This window comes from Thamnophis sirtalis, unplaced genomic scaffold (assembly GCF_051295495.1).
Source record: "Thamnophis sirtalis isolate CommonGarterSnake01/CBP01778 unplaced genomic scaffold, rThaSir2_p1.2 scaffold_6, whole genome shotgun sequence".
In the NCBI taxonomy this organism is placed as follows: Eukaryota; Metazoa; Chordata; class Lepidosauria; order Squamata; family Natricidae; genus Thamnophis; species Thamnophis sirtalis.
The window spans coordinates 27,215,109-27,232,160 of NW_028261386.1; the positions used below are offsets into that span (position 1 = coordinate 27,215,109).

At 40.3% G+C, this 17,052-nt stretch overlaps 1 protein-coding gene across 2 annotated transcripts; it reads right to left on the reverse strand.

Annotated features, from left to right (window-relative positions):
- Nucleotides 1-563: 563 nt before the first annotated feature.
- CTSB (cathepsin B) lies at nt 564-16,916 on the reverse strand. 2 transcript variants are annotated; one of them, XM_087717480.1, is made up of 11 exons: nt 16,790-16,868; nt 15,143-15,258; nt 11,345-11,497; nt 9,845-9,930; nt 8,782-8,896; nt 8,149-8,267; nt 7,238-7,323; nt 6,256-6,402; nt 4,831-4,947; nt 3,708-3,836; nt 564-2,344 (listed from the first exon to the last, which is right to left on the reverse strand). In XM_087717480.1, the coding sequence occupies exons 3-11, from the start codon at nt 11,468-11,470 to the stop codon at nt 2,247-2,249; spliced, it is 1,023 nt and encodes a 340-aa protein (XP_087573606.1). In that variant the 5' UTR covers nt 11,471-11,497; nt 15,143-15,258; nt 16,790-16,868; the 3' UTR covers nt 564-2,246. The 2 variants fall into 2 exon arrangements, with proteins under 2 accessions (XP_087573606.1, XP_013918948.1); XM_014063473.2 differs by lacking the exon at nt 15,143-15,258 and having other exon boundaries at nt 16,790-16,916.
- Between the last annotated feature and the right edge of the window lie 136 nt (nt 16,917-17,052).

The window sequence follows — 17,052 nt, forward strand, 5'->3', positions numbered from 1 at the left end:
AGCTATAGTGGGTTTTGAAGAATGGTTCTAGATGCTAAGGACTTTCATGGTCAAGGACTGTGATACCACTTGTAGATAATTGCAATTCCTAGGTGTATGTACCTCAGTACTTCAAAGCAATTTAAGGCCAAAATTAAACCAAAAACTAATATACATTATTCTAGTGCCAATCAAGAAATCAGAATTGCAGAGGAGCTAGAGGTTGGGAAAGAAGGATCTGCAGGCTGTATGGAATTCAAAATTAAAACCTTGTGACATGTGCATAAAGCATTATTGCTTCAAATCATCAAACTTTCGAGGTACGTAGGGAAGATACTGTAGCACACGATCTACACTCATACTCACTTCATCCAATCTCTCTATCCTAGATAGATATAGGCTTTATATCAAGACCATTAAATTTGATCTCAGCAACCCACATTATCCTCATGAGTTCAAATACAGAACCTCAAGGATCAGTAAAACGTATTGGTGTGTGAAACAGTCGCCTGCTAAAGTTTTATCAGCTATGGCACAACATGCATTGGGTCTATTTTCCAAAACAGAATGAACAAACATACACATTGTAGAAAAAAAGAGATACTTTACTGGACATAGGAATTGGAAGTACACTGATGAAATTCTGGTCATAAGTCTTAAGTGTATAAAATATTCTGCATTTAACAATAACTTTGCATTTGAAACCAGAAACCAATCACATAAAGCCGGTGGGTCAGATTCAATTTTAGGTTGGGTTCATCTAAACCCATGGTTTATTTTAAATAGTTTGTTGAAACAGACTGGTCACCTACCTAGGCAAAGCAAACCCATTTATGGCTTCTCATAACAGCAAATCCAATTGTGTCTAGGTGAGATTCAACAAACTCAGTAAGATTAACAGTAGCAAACTGAAGTTCCTTTAATTTGATATTCAGTGTTGAACCATTTTTATAGCCCCTTTTCGTGCACAATTTTTATGCTTGTTGCTTATGTTTCCTCATCATTTACAATAATAAAAAATGAAATAATTCATGCATATGTGCAGGACCAGTTAGTGCAATTGCCCAAATAGTTTCATGAATCAAGCTTAAATGACAGGCACAAATAAAGCTCTCTCTTTATTACTATATGTACTGCTTCTGCAACTATTTGTGTGTGTATGTGTGGGTCTCCTGTTGCTGCAACTATTTAAAATTTAATTTAATTTAAATTAAACTTGAAACTTCATGGTCCTACAGTCTCACCTAGCCAGGTTTATCAAGGAACTGAAGTTCAATGCGTAGAGTTACAACAGATTCGGGAGTTTTGTCTGTTTTGACTATTTGGTCAGTTTCAGAAGGTCTCTCCCTCTACTCCTTATCTTTTCACTATTGAGGCACATATTGACATTGAGAATTTAGGAAGAAAAGAATTAAGACTGCTGCTACTGTGAGGACATCCTCTTAAAATTTCTTTGAAATTTAGGCATTGATTTCAGCATTCATGCAGTAAATAAGCAACTACTTCAGCCTTTCTATTTTCTATTTCCTGAAAGTGTTTGTGTGAAAAAGAAGGGGGGGGGAGGGAGAATCCTCTTTACGACTTTGCACAATAATGTCTACTAAGGATTAAACTTAAAACAACCCAACCCTGAGATTCCATTAACCTACACTCTTATCTGATGGGTGGTCATCAATATGTGGAGGGTAAAATTAAACACCACTGCAAACAGCAACCTCAACATCTTAAGCAGGAGTTGGTTGTTTCTAATCATCCCTTCTGTTGGTGAAATGTACTTTTGGTTCCTTTAGAGCAGTGGTTCTCAACCTTCCCAATGCCGCGACCCTTTAATACAGTTCCTCACGTTGTGGTGACCCCCCAACCATAAAATTGGTGTCTCGGTTCCTAAGACCATCGAAAATATGTGTTTTCCGATGGTCTTAGGCGACCCCTGTGAAAGGGTCGTTCGACCCCCAAAGGGGTCCCAACCCACAGGTTGAGAACCACTGCTTTAGAGGTATTTCATTTAAAACAGCCAGTTTCACCTTAATTTCCTTGCCATTCTGTCTTGCCAGTCATGAAAAATTGTTGAGTGAAAATTAGAGAGCCTCATGCTTCAGACCCAAGGAGAGCCTGCTAGAGATATCTGTGTTGTATATTTTTTTTTAAAAAATGTTAAAGGCTTAAAAAAAAAATTCCTGATGTCTAAAATGTCTTAGAGCAAAGGATTGCCACCATGTCTTCTATCTTTATAAGTATGATTATGTGCCATTCAGCTGGCAGGATGATTACAGCTGCTTCCAGTACTGGCTTGTGCGAGGGATTCCAGCTACAACCTCGGACTCAATTCCACAGTGATCTTCCCCACGGAGGATTCGGAAATAGCCTAGAAGATATTGAGAGAGAAACATTGCAAAAAATTCTCAAGACTAAATAAAACGAAACAAACCCAGCCCAACTGACTTGTCCCCTAGCCATTTTTTTGGGTGTGTGTGTGTATACAGGTATTCTTCGATTTATGACAGTTCACTTAGCAATGGTTCAAAATTACAACACTTCTCCCCAAAAAGTACTTACAACCTGTTCCCAAAGTTACATATGCTGCAGCACCACAGTGATGGTTCATCCTTATGATAGACTGCAGAGACGCTGCAATGTGCCCTCTGCCTATTCCCCATCCTCACCAACACCCATCCTACCTCTCTAGGGTCTCCCTATTTGGCTAGCCCTCAGAATTACACTTGCTCCTCCCCCATCCCGTTTCCAATTGCTCACTTTTCGAAGATCTCCAGAGTCCCTGAACAGGCAGAAAATAAGTGGCTTCAGGTACAGAAGTGTGAAATCAATGTAGAGCTTCTTTCCATTGTCTCATTGGGCTTGCAGTCGCTGGATTTCATTGGATGATGAGACATAGGAAACAAGCTCCAGGTTGATTGGCAGCCACCTCCATGCTCGAATCCTTGAAGCTGCTCATTCAAACCAGTTCCTCAGCAGCAAGTAGGAGGTTTCTGCGCTACTGGCCATGGATGCATGGATGCCAGAAAACGGCCATCTTTTACTCAGATGCTGGGGAAGCTGTTTACCTTGGATCTTGCATTCTTATAACTTCACCAGCATCTGAATAAAAGATGACAGCTTCTTTTCTCCCATGTGGATCAACCTATTCTGGGGACCCTGGAGATCTTTGAAAGGTAAGTGAGCGATCGGAAATAGGGTGGGAAGAAGCAAGTGTCATCTGCGGGGGGGGGGGCAGCTAGCAAAGCAGGCCCAGTACCAGTGGAGACCCAGCGGGGCAGTATAGGTAGGGGGGAAGCAACTATGGGAACCCCAAGGTAGGAAAGCGGAGCGTAAGATATTTCAGTTCATGGGGGGAGGTCTTGGTGGCCTATTCCAGCACTACAACCCCCCTATAATGTTACCCACCTGAGATACATAATGTCCACTTAACAAAGTGCATTCGATTAACAAATATATTGGGGAAAGCAGGGAGGGATTGTGTTTATTTAATGTGATCCAATTAATGAATCCTCAAGTTACAAATGTAATTGGCCGGCTTTATTATATTCGTAACTCAAGGATTACCTGTACTGATATGCATGACAAAGAACATGATGGATCCGGTCAGATGTGTCAACCGAAAAGGATCATAGACGACCTCCAGATGTTGCTCAACCACAGCCCCTGGCAGTTTTACACCATAGGGATCCCTGAAAGATAATTAACCCACTAAAGGAAGAGAGATCACCTACCATTTTCACCCCAGTCTGTGTTCCAGGAATTAGCTATCAACCAGTAAGGTGTGCCATTGTCAACACCCCAGCCAAGAATTCGGATTGCATGGCCACCAACTGGTTCACCAGAAACATGCTGATAAACACCTGCAGGGAAAAAAACTGTTAACTCTATTCCCAAATATAAACGCTGTGATTTCCCTACTAAGATCACTACTGAGTTAACAGAATGCTTGGAATTTAAACTTGGGAAGAAACCGTAGATATTATGGCTTCTGAGAGCGTCTTGCTTGGCAACTTTATTTGAATCCAAACTTTCACATTTCAGGCACCCGGTGAGATGCAGCTCCCTCCAGACCTTCCGCACCGCACTTAAAATCTGGCTATCCCGGCTGGCCTGGGGTTAAAGATTCTAACCCCTACTCGAATTGTATGACTGTTGAGTTCTTAAATGATGTAATGCTTTTATGTTGTAAATTGTTTGTCCTTCCCCCACCCTTTTTGAACTGTGAGCCGCCCTGAGTCCCCCGAGGGAAAAGGGCGGCATACAAATAAAGTGAACTGAACTGAACTGAACAGCTCAAAAAATATATTTCAGGTGCAGAATGGGCTGCTTAAAAATGGAGCCAATTTAACCTTGAAAAGTTCAGGAATTGTTAAATCTATTCTGAATTCAAAATAATTGATCTTCATTTTATATTCCTAACAGAGTCATAAGAATAATTCATGAAATATGAGTCAACAAAACTTATGCAGCTGCTAAGAAGGCAAATGCAACTTGGGGATGTATTGAGGAGCAGTTAGACTCACAGGAAGTACCATATTTTTCAGACTATAAAATGCTCTGGACTATAAGACGTACATTAGCTTTAGAGGACAACAAGAAAAAAAATCTGCCTCAGCCTCTGCAGTCTGTTTGCCACCGATCAACATGAACAGGCAGCCAGAGTGAACAAGGCGTGGCAAACACGTAACCAGAAGCGATGCCAGTTCTATCAGAAGATTAAATCAAATCCATTATAATGGAAATTAAACCAAAATCACCCAAGTGTAATTAATTTAGCTATTCAAGAGTTTACAAAATGAATATTTTTTTAAAAAATATCTATTTTAAGAAGTTACAGAAAAAAAAAACACTTACCTGATTTGTACATGAGGAAGTCAGAATAAACAGTAAAGGCTCCCTCCACTGGTCCATTTTTGTAAATCTCAGCCATTATTTCTTTCTCATTGCCAGGCACGCTATAGGAAGTCACTCCTGGCCAGAGGAAAGGGGAAAGTGATCTCTAAGTTAGAAAGCATTTTAATTGCTTATTTCAAAACTTAATGAGTCTTCACCACATTATTACTACTATGATCCTCTGTTACTCCTGACTGTAACTGACAAGCAATGCATCCGCTGGGTATTCCAACATTCATTCTTTAGTTTCTTTCGTTACAAAGATTACAAACATGTTTTCACTAAATTCAAATCTGATGCTGTCATTCAATGAATCGGAGAAGAGCAGGTTTAAAATATTCATTACTTTATAACAAGAATATCATCTGTCTGATTTAACTTAGTGCATTATGTGAATTGATCCGAGTTGCCTGAAAGTTAACTGCCACTTAAGAAACCCTGGTTCACCAATTTTGGTAGTGCCATATATGAATCCAGCCTGTAAAACACATTGTACTTTTTATGCTACAGCTGATTTTTGTCGATGTACTGATTTATAATTTGTTTATTACATTTATATGCCGTACATCCCTGCTACACCAATCTAAGTTGGAAATGGGGAATCTTTAACTCAGCTTTCAGCCTAATAACCATCCATCAAAGCCTTGAGTATATCCCTGGGCAGAGATCTTTAAAAAATTACAGAATTGTAACAATGTGACAGAAGGGGAAATTACTAAATCCCCTGGGAGATATACTCAAAATAAAAAATGTACAAATAATTTTATTTTCTAAATGTACAAAGGGACAAATAATTTTAGCCCTGCTTACTTGTGCTATTGAAAGGTGAATGCAAAACTTGGCTTGGCTTGACTTGGCCTACATCCTAGCTGCAGACTTTACCCAGAATATCCAAATGTAAGGCCACATGCAAAGCTATGCCTCTTCTACCCCCCCACCAATAGAAAGCACTTTAATTCATTTTCTCTTATAAATAACATGTGGCTGCCTGTGTAACCAATCAAACAATAATCGTACTGTTTGCATTGGTAATTTTTAATTAACATTTCTAATCTTTTACTGCCTTTGGAAATATATTATCAATCCTCTTTTACCAACTCCATAATCCCTTGCGGCGTGGAGTCTGGATGACTGAATGGAGCTGAGTGTTTAACTGGCCAGATGCCCTTCCTGTTGCCAATGTGAAGTTTTTTTCAGCAGATATCTTCTCATCGTGTGCCCAGAAAGAGAAATATCTGCTTCTACCTACTCACAGCCTCCTGATTGTGAGTTAATCTATTGTGGAAATCTATTGTACCGAAAACAAAATGTTATACTTTATCATGTCAATATTTTGAACTTAAAAGCCTGTGGAAACCGGAATATGCAGTTTAATATATGCATTACCATAATGCTTGTCTTGCTTGTATGAAGGAGAATAACCAGCTTCACATGTTTTGACGCATTCAGGAGTGTCACCACCTTCTCCGGTGCATGGGGGCCGAGTCCCATTGGTGTGATGCTCACAGGGTGGAATAGAGTATGGTCTACAGCCTATTGGATACAATACAGAATAAAATGCCATTTGAAAAGAATCTTTTAGGGGGCAGTTGGCTAAAGTCCCTAGTCTAAGCTCAAATCAAAATAAATCATGTAAGCTATTGACTTCACTTACAATCATTTCACTTACATGCAAAAATATTTCATTCTGTAGTTCCCTGCAGTTGTACAATATAAACCACTAATTCAGATAACAGCTCATCCTGCTTTTCCCTTGAGACCTCCATTTCTAAATCATGACAGCCATAAAATGAGTTATCATGTGACTGACCCAATTTTATGACCTGTTTGCGGTTCTTGTAAAGCAAATATAACAGTGGTAAAGTGAACATATTGTTCACTCTGGACTGGGTTTGCTGGAAACCAGAAGTAAATGACAGCCAAACTGTCATTAATCACAGTCGCAGGACCATGAGGTGCTGTAAACAACTGTAAATGTGGGGCTGACTGCTGAACACCCAAAATATGATCATGTGAGAGAGGGAAGGCAATGTCAAGACTTCAAAATCTGATCATAGCTAGCTTTAGAAAGCTCCGTTGTAATTTTGAAGGTCGTAATTCGAGGCTACCTGTATTTCACAGGGATTCCCACTTCCAACCCCCACATTGTCTGCCTGTTACTTCCAATTCTTCCACTTGTCATTAAGCTCCCCTTTCTCATTCTAGTGAAGATTCTTTGAATAAACCCAAACCGTGTGTACATAGAAATAATGATGGAAGCCAAGTCAGCAACTTAATTGCAAGGTGAAGTCATGGGCAATACGCCATTCAAGAGAGACTTCCACCATTCAGTGCTGGTCACAGTCATTTTGCTCAGAGGAAAACTCACCAACATGTGAGTCGTAAAGGCCACCAGACACCAAGCCCTTTTCGGTCCAGTATTTCCATGCTCCTGAAGGATAACCTCCATTACAACTGCAAGAAAATGATGTACAATTATCACAAAAGAACTCCTTAGCAGAAATATATTTTAACTGGGGGTTACAGCCTGAAAGACTGAAGACTCTTTGGATTGATGATTATGCATGTGATACCCAAAGAAGTACTTAATAGAGACGGGAAAGGCAACTTTTTCAAAATTTTGGGGAACACTGTAATTTAAAAAAGTGCAGACATGGCACATTCACAAAATACTCATTTACCATTAAGTAAAAAGGCTGCTCTCATCTCTAGCTGCCAGCTCTTTTTGTTCTACAATGATTTCTCCGTACAACAGAAACCTGCTTTTAAAATTTTCTATAGGGCCTGGAAGCATTCCTAAAATAAAAATAATGCTAAAAGCTAAAACTAGAAGCAAAACAGTTTTCTGCAATGTTTTTAATTAAATGATTTTTTAAAAAAGGAAATAGGGAAGAAATTTGACAGGCACCAAGTAAAGTGTTCATGGTGATCTTGGAGCTCATGCAGCCTCAAAACAAAACAAAAATCTTTCAAGTTGAGCTTGACTCCTGATTAGTGTAGTATCTTGGCTACTATGAAGTAGAAGACAAACTGTGCTGGGAATAGAATGATCTGAAAAATATTAGATATTTATTTTTACTCTCAGACCACACAGTTCCAGCCATTCGGGAATGGTCTGAGGGCTTTCTAGAAATCAATCTTCCAGAACAAAAAGACTTCTGATCTCAACATATAGTATGAACTGAACTTTCCACTGTCATTCCTGAATATGTGAACCTATCTAGCAGGAGGAAAAGCTGTTCAAAGAAAGGACAAGTGGCAAGGTAGGAAGTAATTTACCCCATTCCACATTCAAACCCGCAGCAAGAGAGCAGATCTTCAGCAGAAATTTCCACATTCACTTTGCCATTAGTATGGACACAAACCCGGTCTGACATGGCTTCAACTGCACCAAAAGCCTACAAAAGACAACCCAAAAGTTCTGTTAGTGGCACTGTTGAGACCTGTATGCTGTCCTAATCCCCTGTCCAACCGCCACCAAGCAAAATTATTGTTGCTGCCACCACCTCCACTATCACTACCATTCTACTACATCATTCTCTTTTTATCATTGAAAGCTCTTCTGGACTTTCTTTGGGCATATGTACACTGATGCTTCATAATGGATAGGTGGTTCCAACACAAATAGAGCCATAGTGCTGAATAAGAATATATACACTGTGTTAACTTAAGAGTTGATTTGTCCTAATTGTAATTTGCCGAGTATGTCACAATAACTGAGTTCTCACATAAGCCAAAGTGAACCAGTTCATACCACACATAAATTAGTGCTATGCATGAATTTAGCCAATGTGTGTTTTTCTCAGATATTTGAAGCTTCAATTAAAGATGGAGAACTGGATATGAACTACCAAATCTGCTGAATTCTGGCCCATGGCAAAGGTAGTATGGATATACCACTTCTCTACTTACCCAGCAGGAACCGCAAGAGCCTTGGTCTCTGATTTCACGAATGGTTGGGCAGTTTGACCATTGTTGCCTTGAGTCAAAGCTTTGTGGCAAGACCAAATCACCAGCAAATTCAAACCTTTCAAACAATAGGGAAGAAGTTGAGTGAAAAAGAGAACCATGCGCTAATTAAGTAATGTTTTTGTCAGTCAAAGTCCTTGGATTTAATGTCTTATGTTTAATTTCTTATGTTCAATTTTGCTTCCAGCATGTTGACACAATACTAGCATCCATATGATTCAGAGTCCACACTATATAAAAATGAGATCTATTTAATAACTTCAAAGTTTAGCCCTCGTGAATGTATTAATATTTTGACCTGGAACTACATCTGTCCAGATTGATTCATTCCACTAAGAAGCAAGACTATCAACAGATCATTATTGCGGAATTCAGGTTTTGAAAATGATACCTGCAACTACTTTTTTAAAATTAATATGAAGCACCTCGTTTCCTGTTTTTTTTTATTTTTAAATAATAAAAACATAGAAAAGCTCTCTAATATCAACTCACTGGCTCCATCTAGCTCCAATTTTTTTCTCCCTGTTCAAATTGTATCTGATACCTGAAGACTGCCTGGATAAGTCCTTTCAGTTTTCTTGGCAAGAACTAGTTTGCCATCGCCTCCTTTCTAGTGCGGCGAATAACTGACCCAAGGTCACCCATTAGCTTTGTGACTAAGGCAGGAGTAGAACTCAAGGTCTCCTAGTTTCTAGTGTGATGCTTTAACCACTACACCAAACTGGCCTTCATCTACCTCAATATTTAAATATAAAAGTAGTAACAGAATTTCAGCAGTGGTGTTTTCCAGTCCCAACGAGCTATTAAGCTACGACTTTCTGCATAAAAACAGTTTTTCTGTCATTAAATTAAGCTCTTTCTTTTGTGTCCATTAGCAACTTTAATACAACTGTAACCAGGAAACCATTCCCGAGAGCAGAAGGCAAGATAGTCATTATCTACAGAGTCCAAAAGTTCAAGAACACATGTGCAGCAGGATTAGAAGCAGAACACATAAATATCCTACCTCTCTGGCAGTTTGGGGCCATGCAAGAAGGTGCCACACAACGTCTTCACATAACTCATGTCAGCATTGGCAAAGTTGTGTCCAGCCTTTTAAAAAAAGTAAAAATAACAATAAAACACAATATAATCAAGACCTTCAACCCCAAGCACAACTACCTTTTACTAATTAAAAACATAACTATACAGGTGCATAAAAATGAACTCATGGTTCCACAATCTACATGCTCATATTATTTCTTTATGGCAGGCAGAGATAAAATATATGTATATAAATACTGTCTTCAATAAATATTGTCTTTACTTGGACTAAAGACTAGATTTTCTCTCCCTGTCCCTGCTAATGATTCACTTTTAATAAATAACACAAGTGAACATACTTGATATGCCTTTCTCCTTGAATTTTCCCCATGCCAACCACTTATGAGGAGAGTTGGGCTGAGTGACTGGCCCAAAGTCACCCAGCCAGTCTAAGAAAGATAAGACTAGAACTCTGTTTCCTGGTTTCTAGTTTCCTGGCTTCTGCCTTACTTGCTAGGCCAAAGTGACTCTAAATATCAAATTCAATCAAATCTTTATTAAACATTGCTTTCAATTTTTTCCTTAAGTAACTTGGGACTTGCCTTAATTTCAGAGTAATCCCTTATTTAATCATTCATTCATTCAATTTCTATAAATGGCCTTAACCAATGACTCTGGGCAGCTTACAATTCTAAAACTATAAAAATAATAAAACATTTGAACAAATACATACCAAATAAATATATATAGCAACTGAGATTATTAATAGGAAAGCCAAAAAAAAAAGCGGTCCTTAATATATTCAGTGCTCTAAGCTCAGGTACATAGTCACGTTTTTAAAGAAGGGGTGTTCAACCTTGGCAGCTTTAAGACTTGTGGACATGGCCACCTCTGGAATTTTGGGAGTTGAATTCCACAAAAGTTAGACACCCATTTTAAAGCCTTATGAAAGGCCAGCAGAATTAGGACCCTTCTAATCTCTGAGGGGAGAATACTCCACAGAGCAGGGGCTATTGTGAAAAGGCCCATCTTTTAGTTCCTTTCCAGCTGGCACTTTGGGGAAGTGGGGAAATATAGTATTTCCCAGTCAACTTGCAATTTAAAAATCTTGCTCAGTGTCCTCCAACAAAAGGCTACTGGCCATAATAGAAACTGAAGCTCCGAGGCCAAGAGATAATGTCCCTAGAAGTTGACCACAGAATAGCAACTCATCTGCTTCTGCATCTATACTTTACCAGCTCAACTAGGGTCTTGCTTCTATGACTATAGGATGGTGAGGGGTGGGGAGTTAATAAAATTGCCCAGAAAGGAAAATGCCACAACTTATCTACTTCATGCCAGGTCAACAAACTGTAAGTTAATTAGCCCTTGTAAGTGAAATCAGTCCATTAATATTAAGTTTGCCAAGCTGTATCTCGGAAGACAGACAGCCACCAATTCCCACCCCCCTGCATAGTTGGCCCCTACCCTAAAATTTACTCACCTTCCATGTAGTATTGAGTTTATTGATATAGTTCACTAAGTCAGGAGAGAGAGGAGGGAAGTATGGAACATTACGGGCACTTGTGATGACCACAAACAGACCAAGAATTACCACAGAGCACCACATTTTGATAATGGATGCTTAAGATGCTACCTGGAAGAGAGAGATTAATAATTTACACAGTTGCAATGTTGACAAAATTAGTCCTATAAAGAGATCCAAACTTGGAACATGAATAAAGCAGTCATGTTTTTTCCTGAGCTTCTGTAGTTGCCTCTACGAATGGCAGTTGGTTCTGAGGAAACATATATCTATCTGACTTGATATATTCCTGACTAATGATATGTGCATTCCAAATCCAGCTCTGTGCAAGCACTGCCATATCTATATGAACAAGAAAATTGCCAGGTTTCCAGCACAGAATGAACAAATCTATGTCAGTTTGTCTAATGTTATACGCCACAAAAACTCAAATGGCAGTGAACTCATGAAAGTGTCCAATTCCAAATCATCCAAGTTCATAATGAAAGATCTTCCACCCCATTTTCAACTGCCAAAAGGTCCAATGCTTTAAATCTGCATCCTAAAAGCTAGGTTGTGGAGGTTCTGCCCTCTCTTTCCCTGGTTCAGATTCAATATAGAAATTTGGACTGCCAGCAAGCTTAGAAAAACACTGTTGGATACAATCCAATGGGAAAAACATAGCCAAGATGGAAATGCAATTTGTTATATATTTATTTAATTTATATGCTGCTCATCTTGCCAATGTATCATTGGCACAACCAAGAAATAAAGAATAATTAGACATAAAAGAAGATATTGCTACATTCACTCCTGACTCAGGATAGGGAGAAATATAGGCCTATTCCTTTCCAAGGCAAAACCAAGAATTTGAAATAGAATTGTGCAATATATAGCAGCAATTTGATGCCCCATCTCCACCCCCGGAAGTCAATGAGAATGGTTTTTATTCCAGAAAGGTGGAACATTCACATTACGGCAGTGCACCAGGAACTTACTGAATATTGCATCTTATTCAAACTGTGAAACCAAATTTGGCATTTTGAGGCCTACTCTATGACTCATGGTTTTGTATGCCGTGGGAGTACAGAAATTTGTAATCTTTTCAGTAAATAATGGTTATTTAGGTTATGGTTTTGCATGCTGCATGACCTATCATGTCTAAATATTGCATTATACAGGTCATCCTCAATGTATGATCACAATTGAGCCTAAAACTTCTAAGTGAGACATTTGCTAAGTGAATGTTGCCCCATTTTATAAACTTTCTGGCGACGGTTAAGTGCATCACTGCAGTTGTTAAATCAGTAACATGGTTATTAAGTGAATCAGGCTTCCCCACTGGCTTTGCTTGTCAGGAAGTCGCAAAAGGTCACATGATTCCCAAGGGTACTGCAACCATCATACATGCGAGTCAGTTGCCGAATTCTGAATTTTGATCCCATGACCATGGGGATGTTGCAATGGTCATAAGTGTAAAAATGGGCCAGAAGTCACTTTTTTCAATGCCGTTGTAACTTTAAATGGTCACTAAATGAACTGTTATAAGTCAAGGACTACCTTTAGCATCAGGGCATTATAAGTATTGCTATATCAGTCTTCACTTGTACAACAAATGGTCCAAGGTTTAGCTCTCTCTGAAGTAGGCAGCCTGTTTCAGGTGGTACAGCAGAAAACAAATACGATTTGGCTGATCTTCAAGCTATCTTAAACAACTGTATTCTGTCCAACACAAAACCTTACTGCTAGGAGAAAAATGTTCCCAATATTTGCCTTTTATTTCTCTTGTAGAATTTCACATAACTATATCAGCTCTTTGATTCAGAAACTTGTCATGAAACCCTCTACCAAATTCCTGTATTTCAAGATATTGGTCAGCTGACACACACACACACACACAAAACAATCACCAAACCCTCATAACATAAACATCTGCCAATAGTTAAGTAAACATGTCATGGGTCACAAACTGGAAAATGCTAGAATGCTGCTACAATGCTTGCTTTCTTAACTTCTTCTTTTGCAGGTGAAATGCCTTTTTTTATCTATTGTTGTTGCTTGAATTCTTTATAGACCAAGGGTTTATAACTAATGATGTGTGTGCTGAGTGGAGAGGAAGCATGAAAGACAACCATATGCTATTGTAAGCCCTTTAACTTTGTTAAAAACAACAGCAGAAAATGAGCTTCCCAATGCTGCAAACTATTACACAACTACAGAAGTTCTACTGTTGTTTTTATTCTACTTCAAAATGGGAGTGGGGTGGGTGGGAATGCCACTTGTTTCTTGCCAACTGTAATCAAACATGGTTCCATGCACCAAGTATGGCATACAATGCATTCCACACTGTTGTATGCTTACTTACTAAAATATCCCTACTCAACATCTTGAAGTCAAACTCTAATGTTTTTTGAAGACAGATAATGAAGAGTTCCTACAAATTAGAATTAGCCAAATTCATAGCCATGGGACATAGATTCATCAAAAGAAGCGGGAGGAGAGTAATGTTAATTGTTGGAACTCTTTGGACCAATTCCTGAGATCCTCCCCCAAATTGCATGTTCAGTCCTGCATTCTAAGATTACTACTTCTTCTGCAGACCACAAGAAGCCAACATTCACAGCATCACAGAACTGATACTGCAAGGTTAACACATTACAATCATGATGGTGAACTTATGGCACGCATGCCACAGGTGGCACATGGAGCCATATCAGTGGGCACACAAGCTCAGCTCCAGTGCACATGCATGCCGCGGCCAGCTGATTTTTGGGCCTTCCCACCAGAAATTGGGAAACAGGCTGTTTTCACCCTCCGGTGGGTCTCTGGGAGGTGGGAGTTGGGAAAGGCTCTGGAGCCTGGGGAGAGTGAAAAAGAGATCTTCCGGTCTGACCAGAAGTCAGCAAATGGGTCGCAAATGACCAGAAGTCAGCAAATGGGTCGCAAATGAGCCAAGGTGGCGCAGTGGTTAAATGCAGCACTGCAGGCTACTGCAGGCTACTGCTAGATCAGCAGGTCAGCGGTTCAAATCTCACCGGCTCAGGGTTGACTCAGCCTTCCATCCTTCCGAGGTGGGTAAAATGAGGACCCAGATTGTTGGGGGCAATATGCTGACTCTCTGTAAACCGCTTAGAGAGGCCTGAAAGGCCTATGAAGCGGTATATAAGTCTACTGCTATTGCTATTGCTATATTCTGGCCAGGGGTGGTGGGGAAGGCCTTTTTCATCCTCCCCATGCTCCTAGAAAGGGTCTGGAGCCTGGGAAGGACGAAAAACTGTGCATTGCATGCAAAAAACAGGGGGGAGTTGCATGCGCATGCGTGGGGGAGGGCGCATAGAATTATGGGTGTGGGCATGCACACAAACCCCCTGCTCTCCCCACTTTTGGCATGTAATGCCAAAAAGATTAGCCATCGCTGCACTACACTACAACATGAGGGTTTTTTTTAAAAAAAAATTGAGCTTGATCAGCAATCTAAAATATTAGTTCCTACATTCCCAAATAAATTCTGGCCTACTGACCACAGCACACGGGACATTCCCTTAGAGATGTATAGGTTTAGCCAGTATTCAACTCTTAATAGCCCAAGTACTGAACATACAAATTAGTTCCCCCTACATTTTACTGTACCGAAAACCACCTAACTCAATTTCAATTTATTTCCCCATTCAGTAGGGCATCCACAGCCCTATTCTAGCTTCCACAATGTTAAAAAATATAGAAGTCATTGTTCATTTTAAAGCAATAAAATGTTTGCATATATTAATAGGAGACTACCTCAACAAGAAATACTTGCATCCAGCCTGTCTTGCTGTTGTTGGGCCTGTTTCAGGGAAATTTCATTAGAATTTGCTTACATGGCAAAGCACCAATTCCACTTCTAATTCAAGTTTCTGTAGAAAAGCAAAATACATGAGCCTCTTTCTGTTATCAGAGTCATGCTAAGGCCTTTTCCTTTTAGTACTTGCACCTAACCAAAACACAAACATGCCTGAACAGCTAATGTCTCTGCAGATGGGCAACATGGCCTTCCCCATCTAATTCTCAACTCACACTACTTGAAGGTATAAGTTGCTCCGGTGGGAATATTACCCACTGTTCCCCTAATAGTGTTTACACTTAATACAAACTGACACACTTCCCTGCTTTGTCAACAGCAGTCAGGTGATCTCTAGAAGAGGTGATGTAATCAAGCCAACTTCCAGTTACTTAGGGCAGGAAAGTCCAATTCTTGTAAACCAGACTCACTGTCTGCACCAAATCTGACTCAGAAATAAACTGAACAGTAGCTGGCCAGCCCTCACTCTCTGGCTGCTCTATGGTCAGGTCCCCTCCCTCACCTGAGCTGGTCAGCTGATGTATGGTTTCCCACTGGCTGTGGCACTTGATGGGAGGGAAGGCGAGGGAAGCAAAGCCATGGTGTTTTATCTAGGTTTTAAAATCTGTTCTGCACACATAGAAAGGGGTTCAATGGGAAATACCATGGAGAACTGATGCAATCTCCCCTTCCCCTTTTGTATTTTTGATTCCCCAAAGACTCAAAACCTTTTGGATAAATAAGGCACCTTACATCTTTCAGCTAATTCAATTTAAGCTATTTTACCAGCATATCAATGTCATTGAGGATTTCCTTACACATAATCTTGTCTGGTTTTGATTTCAGTTTTGAGTCCAACATAGCAATGAACTCCTTCCTCATCCATTCCCCTATGGCACCCACACACACCAATCACTGGGCTGACTTGGGGCTACAGGAGTTATGAAGAGGCCAGGATGGGGGATGGTTATCCTGAACTGAAATCCCTTCAATGAGTCAATCCATATGGTAGAAATAATCTGAATATGGTAGAAAATAAGACACTTCAAAGCTCACACCCACAAACATGAACCCACAGCCAAAGGCCATGAAGTGGAATCTGGGTCAAAATTGGGGGCGACTATACAAACCCCCCTCCCCCCAAAAAACAGGCTCTTTCCAAAATTCTGGCTAAGATTTTGCAAAATCCACAAAAAATCTCATCCGCTTCCTCTTTCGTCACGGCCAGCCGGGAGCAGGAAATCTTTTCCTAATTGCTCTTAAGAAGAAATCGAAGAGCTTCCTTTTCGAGCAAATTACCCAGAAAATAGCTCTAATCGTGCAAAGAGAGCTAATCATTTTTAGCCGCGAGTGTCGCGCGAGTAGCGGAGTAGATGGTGAGAGTAATAACAATTTTTAAAAACCTAGGGAATTAAAACCGGCCCATCCCTTTAGCCACCTTTTAAAAATCAGCGGCGACAATGACTGACTCTGGATGACAACGGAACTCTAACGCCTCAATTTATCTACGAGGTACCAGATTTTGCAGCGGAGGGGGGCAAAGCCCCCGATTTTAACTAAATTTAACCTGGATTACGGCTTCCCCTAAAAACAAAACCCTTCCTTACCTAAGGCAACACTGGCGGAGTCACCAAAGGCCTCACAGCTCGCCCGCCGGCTCTGCCTGCCTTATCTACGATCCCAACCACTACCCCGAAAGCCGCGTCTCAACAGCCCTGCCCTCAGCTGCTCCTCCCAGCGCTGACTCACCCCACGTGGCCGCTCCGCTCCGCCAGCGGCAGTCGCAACCGCAGCGCCTGATCCTGGGGCACGTGATTCCCTCCCACTCCCCTGAATCACCTGATCTGTTTCCCCCTCACCCCCCCCTCTC